Genomic DNA, 10,295 nt, shown 5'->3' with positions numbered 1-10,295 from the left:
GGTTAGTAGATCAAATGTGTATTTGGAGAAGAAACCTTTGCAGTGCCTGCTCAGCTTTGGTCTGTGTTTAGCCATCAGAAACACAGAACCCAAAAACGATCTGATCGAGCCTTTGTCCTATGAATGGTTTGCAATGAAACCAGCCCTTGCTTGCCCTCCCCGGTGGGGAGTTACAGTTCAGCAGGAACAGATTTCTGCTGCCATTTTTAGGGCAGAGGGAGTTTCCTTGGGAGTAAACTTTGAGCAGTTCATGGGTTTCTGCCTGCCTCCAGAAGCCCTTTGCCAAGAGGCTGCTTGAAGCTCGACTTGCCCTGGCATGAGAGCAGATTGCTCTGCAGCAGAGAGACCACAGTGGGAACAGAGATGAGAATTGTTCCCATTTCTATTAAAAAAAAAGGGGGGGGGGATTGGGGGATGTAGTAAGCAAACAGTCAATAATAATAGCACTACTCCAAAACCTAATTACTTTTGATATTTATAAAAGGACCTGCATCATTCAGAAGTGCATATTTTCATCAATTTTACTGATTATGCCTCCAGTCATGGAGAGTTTTGTTTGTATTGATCTAATCCAGGAATGGGAATGGCTCCAGAAGTGCTATTCTGGTGAGGCTCCTGTTTTGCATAATATAATGCCCATTTCAAAAGTTTTGATGTACTCAGATTAATTTACTCACAGTTAAGAACAACCCACAAGCTGTTGATTAATAGGAAAAGTAAGAGCAAAAAAAACTCCAAACCAGCCCAGCCCCACGCTTGACCATTTAGGCAGCGTCGCAGACCCGACAGGCTGAACACTGCATGAAAAGCTGCTATTCTAAAATGCTACTTCTGTGTTTCTTTCCCTCATTTATTTGGTCATTGTATGATGTGTGACAGACTAGTGGACTGAGCTGAGCTGGGATTCTGTGGTAGCTTTGAACTCGGCTTCAAAATGCAGAACAGAGTAGTATAATATTAAAGGTCATCCTTTGAAAACTGTGTTAAGATGGTATTTCTGTGCTTATCCAACACATCTCTGCTGTACATTCAGCCTGGGACTGAATGTGTTTGTCACTATTGTCTTTCTCCTGTTTATTATTTATGGGTTGCATAAAGCTGGGAAGAACTGGGGTGTTAAAGAAAGTGATGAGGAAACCAGTGTTGGATATAAATCTGGTCAAGTTGCTCTCGGCTTGTCCAACAGACTGTTCAGAATAGGGAAAAAGTTGAATTATCCAGGTCAGCTTGGCTGCACAGGTCTCTCCAGCCTTACATCCTTCAGTCTGAGATTGGAGGGTCTCTGTCCAGTGTCTGATGCTGTCACTGGCAGGACTGGTAGGGATCTGGTGAGACCTGGGTTTGACCCTTTAGGTGCTCAGGCCAAATGATTTTGCACTTTTCCTGCATTTCTGCATTTGATGGTAAATAACAGCATTTCATCCCATTTGGTGAGATGTGTTTAAATTGCTGAGATGATCACAGATCATATTTGTACCTTCCCATCTCTACTGCTGATATTCAAGTAATTTGTGCAGGGGTGTTTGTTGCGATTGCCTGTATTGCTGTATACAAACTATATTTCCTTCTCTGCTCCTGTGCCCCTCTCCCACACTCATCCTGATTGTTTGTCCTGTGATTTCTTGCAGTGTGTGCTGGCACCGAGAACAAGCTGAGCTCCCTGTCTGACCTGGAGCAGCAGTATCGAGCCCTGCGCAAGTACTATGAGAACTGCGAGGTAGTTATGGGCAACCTGGAGATCACCAGCATCGAGCACAACAGAGACCTCTCCTTCCTGAGGGTAAGCAAACTTCTGTTTTCCTTCTCTCTGCCTTCTGTGTTTAGGGGAGCAGCTATGGGTGCTGGGCTGGAGAAGGGCAGGTGTCCTTCCCACCAGGTCCAGTGTGATATAACAGGATGATAAAATGTCAGGGATGTGGAGAGAACAAGAACAATGTCAGTGTTGTGACAAGTGCTCTGAGTTATTTAGATTTAACCAGGTTTTGGGGGAGAAAGCCGTGACACTGCACAGAAAGGTGTCATCTTGCAGGTCTCTCACTGTGTACTGCCCGCAGGTACGGAACAGGTAAGGTGGAGCTTGGGAAGGTCAGAGAATTGTGCAGGTAACCACTGGAGGCTTGGAGAAGCTAATCCTAAGAAAATGCCAGATATGGACTGATTGTCAGACAAGCTAACAATGTTTGTGGAGCGTTGTGATTGTATGAGACTGGAGTTATCAACCTAATTAAGTCTTCAGCATCCAGGGGAAATCTCTAATAGATAAAGACTGTCCTGCCACTATGGAGCCTGGATTACACACTCCCTCAGTCCTCTTTACAACAAATTTTGAGTAAATGTCATGCTTTTGGGTTTATGAAGGAACATTTTGGTGTGGTTTGTACATTCCCTGTTACTGTGCTAGCAACCACGAGGAGGGAAAGGTGAATGCCAAATTAAAAGAATTTAAGCCCATTGTTATTTGACATTTCAAAGCTAATTATGTTTGAAGAAATATCCCAGTAAAGAAGTGATCCAGGTAGGCATCTGAGATCGCTGCACACATGGAAGAACTGGTGTGCAGGTCTGAGGGCCACAGTAGCCAGGCACCCCACAAGAGTGTTATTGCCGTCTGTGCTGATTGTACTCTCCAACAGAAGTTCAGCTGTGACACAGATAAGGGTTTACACTGCTCATATCACATGGTATCACTCTCCTGTACTTCTGCAGAATGCTGATGTCGCATTGCAAGATGCATGTCTGTATGTAAATGGCATTTTCATAAAAAGCACGTAGCGGGAGCGATGGAGTTTAAATCTGGCAGCAGGAGAAGGCAGCGGAAGTCAGCCTCAGCAGGTTGGGTTACACTCAGTCATTCAGTTTGCTGGGTCTCGGGTGAACTAAGTGCTCAATTCCAGTTTGTAAAAATGTGAATTTTCCACTATGGGTTCTAACAAGGGCAAAACCAACTCCCCAGCAGCGTGTTTAGCTTTGCTTCACATGGAATTTGTTGGGGATTTCACAGCACTGTCATTCTATGCATTGGCCTATTTTTACTCTTAAGTGTACACCAGGCTGCTAAAAGATTCTACAAGCAAAATTCAGCTACCAGATACGTCTGGAATAAAGTTTGGGGTGCTAATTGCACTCAGACTAACAGGTTGCTTGTTAATTTGAGCGATGAATGCCTCGGAAGTAAATGCTATCTATACATTTCACAGTTGTGACAGGTGGAGAAAACACATATGCTTGTGCTCTGAAATAGATACAGACTTGGTGCAGCTGGACCAGCGTTTCCCACCGCATTAGACAGGTGGCAGATAGATGCCTCCTGCGAGGGCAGGGTCCCTGCACTGATTCAGGCACTGCTGCAGTTTCAGATGCCTCCCGAAACCCCTGACTGGGCCATCGTGCATGGCTCAAATTCATAACAGACAATTCTTCCACTGTGGCTTCCCTTCTTTGTTATGCTGCCTGCTGGTAGGTAGGGAAAGCAAATTATTTGGAAATTAGGGAATTAACATTCCTTGTGGAGAGCTGCTATAAGCAGAGTAAAATATTGGTGGAAAGACAGCAGTAAAATCAGCAAATGGGAACAAGAAGGAAGGGCCATGTGTAGTAAATGAAGGTGGTTTGGGCACTTGTGCTTTTTGGTGACAGCTACTATCACTGTTTTATTAGTTTTATTGCTTCTCTTACCTGCATCTGCCCTCTCACAGATGTCTCAGCAAAAAAAAAGCAGAACTTTAAACAAAACTCAGCAAAATGGAAGTCTAGTTAATATGATAAATTGTAGTCATTAAAGTAGAAAACCAAACAGAGGAGAACATGTTCTTGGGGAGGCAAATAAATAAATAAATGTTGGCGCATTTACACTAATAATTCAACATTCATTAGTTAAGCAGTATTACTTGTTTTATCATATTAAAAATGGTTTTAATGGCCAAATGAAGGTGGCAGATGGGAGATAACTAGGAGAAAGGCTGATTGTCTCTCTCAGACTTAAATATGGTCAACTTGTTGTGCAAGATGATGCTCTTTCAGCCTGCTCTAGGTTTTTAGTCTCTGTTACAGTAATTGCCCTCTTCCTCCACAAAAAGAACTTCAGGTGTTGGAGCATCCCTGGGTTTTCTGCGTGCCCAGCTGATGAGTACCATGGCTCTGTGTGCTCACCTGCCTTCTCCTTAGTGCTCAGCTTAGCTGGGCAGCCTCTCACTCCAGGACAGAGGGAAGACCCAGCGAGGACGCGCTGAGCCTTTTTTATCATGCAGTAATAAACAAATAGCATAAATGAATTGAAGTGAAAAAACCCCATAATTTTATTTACCCTTCAGAGGAACATTAAAGATCAGCATTGCATCTCTCATATTTATTTAGACATTTATTCCCTAAGTTGATTTGCTTTATGTCTATGAGTTAGCTCTCTGGATATCTGCTGATTAAGACTAAAAGGGGCTGTCTGTCACCTGATTGAAGTGCTCAGCCCCTTAAACTTCCAGGCCTGCCAGCTAGTGCATGGCTTTGAGACCATGAAGAGCTTCATTTCTGTAAGAAAGGATTGCATGTACCAGTGGTTTTTTTCCTAGCATTCTTGTATGTATGCAGAACAGGACTACAAATCTTCTGTGTTTATTTAATGTGTTTTATTTGACTTTCTGGTTGTGTTGCAGTCTTGGTATTACTTGGCTGTGGGTGGCCAAAGCAGGGGTGAGCAATTGCAATATGAACTTGTGGTCTCTATGTGCTGCCCTCCAGCTCCATCAGCTCTGTCACTGCTACTTGGTGCTTCCCTGCAGTGTGGCCACAATGTGGGAGTCATGACAGAGGAAAGGAGCACTCAGTAGGAAGCGCAGAGGAAAAGTTTTGTCTAAGCATAAGTGTTGAGTAAGGCAAGATGTTTCTGACCCCGGGCTGATAGCCATCTTTCTTTGTCATTCATTTTAGGCTTAAGGTAACCACAGAGAATGTACAAAGGGATTATTCAAGTCCTACTTCTGCCAGCTTTGGCAATGAAATGAGGCTTAGGTTAATGCAGCACACGGCTGTTGGAGTCCCACCTCCCTATCCTGGCCAAGGTGGGTTCACCACTGGCGAAAATGCTGCAGTATGGAAAGGCACTTTTTGTTTCTAAGAGCATGATTGAACTGGGCAGGACAAATAATTGGGTGGAAGTCAGGCCCTTAGAGCTCTCTTGTCCCTGTCATGTGTCCAGGCTTACCCAGCAAGGCAGCAGTGACAGTGGGAAGGGGTCAGGCTCCATCTCCCACTGCTTCCCAACCCCCCAGCATCCTTTAACCAGTCGCACGGGCCAGGCTTCTACACTAGGATTTGCTCTGTAAAGATTTGCTCTAGATAAGCTGGTTGAGCTGGCTCGTGTCTTGAGTGAGCTGAGATTTCCTTCCCTGCTTTGGACTTGAGAAAAAAAATCTTGAGACAAGCTCAGATAGTGCACTCAGATCGTTCATATTGCAAGCGACTGTTTGGTTTCAGAAGTAGGAACCTATTATAGTTTCACTTGGTAAAGCTGACAGTTAGTATTGAGGGCAGTTCATATTTCTTAAAAACATCTCCATATTCAATTTTAGAAATAAAATACACAATTAGTGTATCACAAAACAATCTTCTGCAAGCACTCCTGTTCTCTTAAACATATTTGCTAAATGAGAGTTATCTTTGACTAATTCCCTGTCTTTTAGTAATTGACAGTCACTAAATTGTCTTCTTGTGCCTGAATTCTATTTAACCAATTCAGATTGTTTATTTTTGAAGACATGACCAAAGTTCTGTGCTGTTCCCTGCCATAACTCTCCCAAATGATTATGAAACTTATTTCTAACTGCAATCAACAGCCTTCAAAAATGATCTTGCACTGCTTTCTTTATAAATCCATTTTTCATTTACCTCAGTGGTCCTCGTGTAGCACCCTCAGGCACAGCTACAGTGGCAGCTGCCTGCCTACCATTTAACAGGGTGGGCATTTCATAGTGGGCAGCTTTACAGCTGCTGCAGTTACTGCAGAGATGTAGAGTCCCATCTTCCCTCTGTCAGCACATGTTACCCTGTGCTCGGTGAGAACCTGGGCTGGCCCAAACTTAGCACTTATAGTCACATTTAGACTCTGTGTGGCAGATGGGATTTGGTGATTTGGGATTTATATTTTTTTGTTTCTGGTTGTGTGGTATTCTTGGAGGAAGTTTTGGTGAGACAGACCCCTTCGAGGGTGGAGGACTGCCAGAGCACCCACAGGAAGAGCTGGTTGCAAACTATGCTGCCTGGCCCTGTGGCATTCAGAACTGCTTCTGATTAAAAAAACCATAACTAATTTTTTTTTTTAAGGCTTTTTGGTCTTTTATAGCAAAACAGGGCTAAGCAGACCCTTTTGAAAGCTCTGGCAGCAGAGCAGAGTGGAGATGTTGGCACAGAGGGAGTCTGCAGTCTCAACAGACAAATCGGGAAGGGGAGCACAGAGACAGAAGGGTATTGCCTTGTCCAGTTCACTTGGCAGATCACTGTGATGATGTGTGTGGCTCCCCAGGGCCTGGCAGCACAGCTCTGCATCCCCTTCTGCAGCAAAATGGTATCTTAGTGCCCATCTGATAGGCTTCAGTAAGGTCCCAGCTCAGCAGAAAGGAAGTGGGATGTGGAGTGTTGTGCCTATCAGAAGTTCCCTGAAGGACAGGCTGTGGAGTGGCTGTGTCTCTGTGGAGGGGAGTTTTCCCTAGCAGTGGCAGGAAAGCATTGCAGTCTGGCCCTACCCCAGCAGAGGGATTTTGGGGAGGGTTGCTGGGCAAAGTGGCTCTGTAGCATTTGTTGCACAGTGAGTTGCATCACTTGCCAGCATGTGTTTTATTCTTGGCTGGCAAAAGGCAAAGTGGCCCCCAGGTAATTACAGAGCTGGAAATCAAGTACATGTATTTATGTGTTTGTAATTGCCCTCCCAGGACCTTACCTGTTAAAAAACAAAACACAAAGAGCTGGATGGTGTGCCAGCAGCGGTGTGAGGGTCAGGCCTGTGCATGCCACACAAATCCATGTGGAAAGAGGACACCTCCAGCTTGCTGTGTGAACCTGGGTAGAGCATCCTGTACTCACAGCAATGAATACAACTGCTGTGCTGGATGGGTTACAAGACACTGGTGACATGCCAGGCCATGCTTCTGTCGTGGACAAAATGTGTTACACAGGCTGTGATCAGCTGCCAGCTGTGCAGGGTGAACCTGAGCCAAGTTTAAAGTGAGCCGGATCCCAAAGTTGGAGGGTGGAATGGGAGCAAAGGCTAACTGCAAAAAGCATGTGTGCAAAAAGCTCTTCTCCAGAAGAACAGCTTCTTCTGCCATTTCCCATTGCTACTGTAGAATTAGTAGCTTAAAATAGTTACAGTGGTGTAAACTGATCTCAAAATGGCTAGGAAGTTTGGATTGCTGAGGTAGGGAATGGCACAGATTTGCGTGGTCTCCTAGGCCTGTCCTTGCTCAGAAGAGGGTAATGAAGTGCTGTAGCCACAGTGAGTAGCTGAGTGCCAGGTGCTGTTGCAGTAATTGGTGTTCCCATTGCCCTCATCCCTTTATCTTGACAAATATCACACTCCATGTAGTCCCTATCATAACGTTACCCAGCTCCTTCCCAAACCCACCACTCCCAGGGCCTCTCAGCTAGTAGTTAAAAGCCATCCAGCACTTTCTGACCTAAACGTCTTTAGAGGTGTTACGTTATTTTTGTGCTTCAGTTGCTTATCCCCCTCATGTTACACTGAGAAGAGATCACACGCATCTCCACAGTGTCTGCTCTCTTGTGCTGTCCCAGTCAGGTGTCTGTAATGCAGGTATGTCCTTGTAACTCCACAGACTGCCCTTAGAGGCCCCTGTGCTTTCCTTTCTTGGATGCTCAAAACCCTGTTTTCAACAGCCTATCTTGGTTTCAAGCCATTTTTTGTAGATACAGAACATTAACTGGTCACTTCAGGCCCCTGCCAAGGCCTCTAGTCTAAGCCTGTGGCTGCTGCTGCTGCTGGATGCAATTCAGCAGCGTAGGGTCCCTGCTCACACCTCCCCTTCCTTCTCCACTGAAATCTGGGTTCATGGTTGGACCTGATGATCTTAAAGGTTTTTTCCAACCTAAACAGTTTTATGATTCTATGAAAAGCTGCCTGTGCAGCCTCCAGCCCCTCATCTGCCTCCTCCCTGCCTTTCTGCCAGGATTTCTTCCTTGTGCCTGGCCACACTCCCTACCTGGGGACACAAACAATCCCATGTGGCAGACAGCTGCCCTGCTGTGGTGTCCCTGTGCCCTGACTGTGCCACCAGACCTCGGTGGAGCTGCAGAACATCGAGGGATGACCCTGAGCCCCCTGCCACCTCCCACACCCCTCTTGCCCTGCTGTGACAGAGCCTCTCACCACTCGGCTATTCCTCTTTGGCTCTTGCTGAGACTTTTTTGACATTTACAGACCTGACAGCTTTGTCTTTCCACACAGCCAGTGCTTTCATTAGTTCCCAACAGCCGGATTTTAACCCTGGTTTTACGCTCCCGACAGCCTTATTCTTTTATTTTTATAGCTGTCCTGAGCATTGCAACACGTAGAATAAGTGGTCTGCAAGACTCTGTTCTCTTCCGTACACAACACCAACCTCCTCTTCCTAAAATAAACAGAAAAACCCACTTGCACAACCTTTTTCCCTACTCTTTTCCCCCCCTACCACCAATGCAACAGCACCAAGCAGCCCAGATCAGCTCTGCATTGGATTGGGCTTTGCTTTCAACTGAGATGAGATTCTGCAAGCAGTGCTCTTATACTTGAATGAAATTTGTAGCTTCAGCAAAACAAACATAGAAGAGAATTAATATACAATTAATCCTCAAGCTGGGTTTGCCAAGCTGTAACCAAATATATGTAAATTAGCTATTGCCCCATTAATTTAGCAATTATTTTTGGTGGCTTTGTATGAAAGACACAGTTTGAAATAATCACTTCTGTTTAGAAGGAGAGTTGGGTGCTGTGGAAATGCAGGTTCCTGTTTTGGTACAGTGATGGACTCTGAAGTGACCCTTGGTGTCTGTGTCTGCTGGATGCTATGTAACTCCCCAGGCAGCACTTTTTTGGAGAAGGTTGTAATAGAGGAGGGCTGCAGATGATGCCCTTTTCCAGGATAGCCTGGGATGGTGCTGGGCAGCTCCTCACATCCCACCTGCTGCAGAGCTGCTCTTGTGAGTGCTGCTGAAACTGGTGGCTACATTCCTTTGTGATCATGTCCCTGTGATTGATTTGTTGTATAAAACACATGCCATCATCTGCATGGAGAGAGGAGTAGGTGTTGGCAGTCAGCCCTTCACTGAACAGCACCCCCGTGCTCATGAATGGGGCATTCTGAGAGGCTCCCCTGCCAGAGCTCTGGGTGGACGTGGGCATGGATCCCAACATGGGGCTTGCTTTCCCTCTTCTCATTGTTGGCAGTGGCCTACAGGAGAGCCCAGCTCTCCTGCAGCCTTTGCCTGTGTGTCCTTGGTTTAGGGGAGCATCCTTCAGCTGTATCATGGGGAGATAAGAGGTCAAGATTTGAATAATCCAGGATGATTAAGGAGTCTCTTTAATTTGTCTTTTAGCATTTCCCTTTCAGCTCCTGTTTTATGGGAGGTACCACATCTCCAACTGCCTGGGAAGCCTGTCTGATTCATGTGCAAGGCAGTGGTAGCAAGTCTGGAGCAGGAGAGAGATAAAAGAAACCTGACTTAAATTATTCAGAGTAACCCAGACCCACGCACATGCTCGAGATCAGTAATATCCTTTTCACTCGCTATCCCATTTTCATGGTTGCAGCAAAGCTGCCCTTGGTTAGGCAGAGCAGAGCACTGGGGAGGTGATATGGGGTGACTCCCCCATGCCCAGGGTCTGCCCCAGTCCTCCTTGTGATGTGAGGAGGGGGTCTGTCCTTCTCACTGGTCCTGCTGAACCTCATGAGCCTTTCTGGTAGCTTTTGGGTCCTGCAGGGGTGCCCAGGTGGGCATGGGATGCACAGTGTGGGAGTGCTCCTGCTTGGGCCAGCCATGGCTGCAAGTGATGTTTGCCGTTCAACAGAATTGCCACCAACTTTCCAGCCCCCTTGCTGGGAGATTATGAGGTGTAAAAGACTCTAGTACCAAAAATGTGCTCAGGAAGTAGGGATCATTGCTTCCCTTCCCATGGTGATCCAGGGTAGCTCCTGGACCAGCACTATCACCTCACTTATGCACTGGATGACCTGCCTTTGCCTATGCATGGCCAGCCAAGTGTCTGACAAACTGCTTTTGCTTTCCAGCTGGTCCTGGCACCCTGAATCTTAGCC

At 46.0% G+C, this 10,295-nt stretch overlaps 1 protein-coding gene across 3 annotated transcripts in view; it reads left to right on the top strand.

The window, feature by feature from the left end:
* Positions 1-1,625: 1,625 nt before the first annotated feature.
* Positions 1,626-10,295, top strand: part of ERBB4 (erb-b2 receptor tyrosine kinase 4) — a 374,576-nt gene continuing 365,906 nt past the window's right edge. For 2 of the 3 annotated variants that reach the window (XM_017829493.1, XM_017829494.1), the window contains exon 1: positions 1,631-1,780. In XM_017829493.1, coding sequence (XP_017684982.1) covers positions 1,724-1,780 — 57 coding nt within the window. In that variant the 5' untranslated portion in view covers positions 1,631-1,723. Of the gene's footprint in view, positions 1,781-10,295 lie in introns of all 3 variants that reach the window. The other variant, XM_017829495.1, reaches the window with a different exon arrangement.

Source organism: Lepidothrix coronata, unplaced genomic scaffold (assembly GCF_001604755.1).
Source record: "Lepidothrix coronata isolate B3197 unplaced genomic scaffold, Lepidothrix_coronata-1.0 Scaffold165, whole genome shotgun sequence".
In the NCBI taxonomy this organism is placed as follows: Eukaryota; Metazoa; Chordata; class Aves; order Passeriformes; family Pipridae; genus Lepidothrix; species Lepidothrix coronata.
Note: the sequence above shows the minus strand (reverse complement) of the source record. Positions and strands in the feature narration are given on the sequence as shown.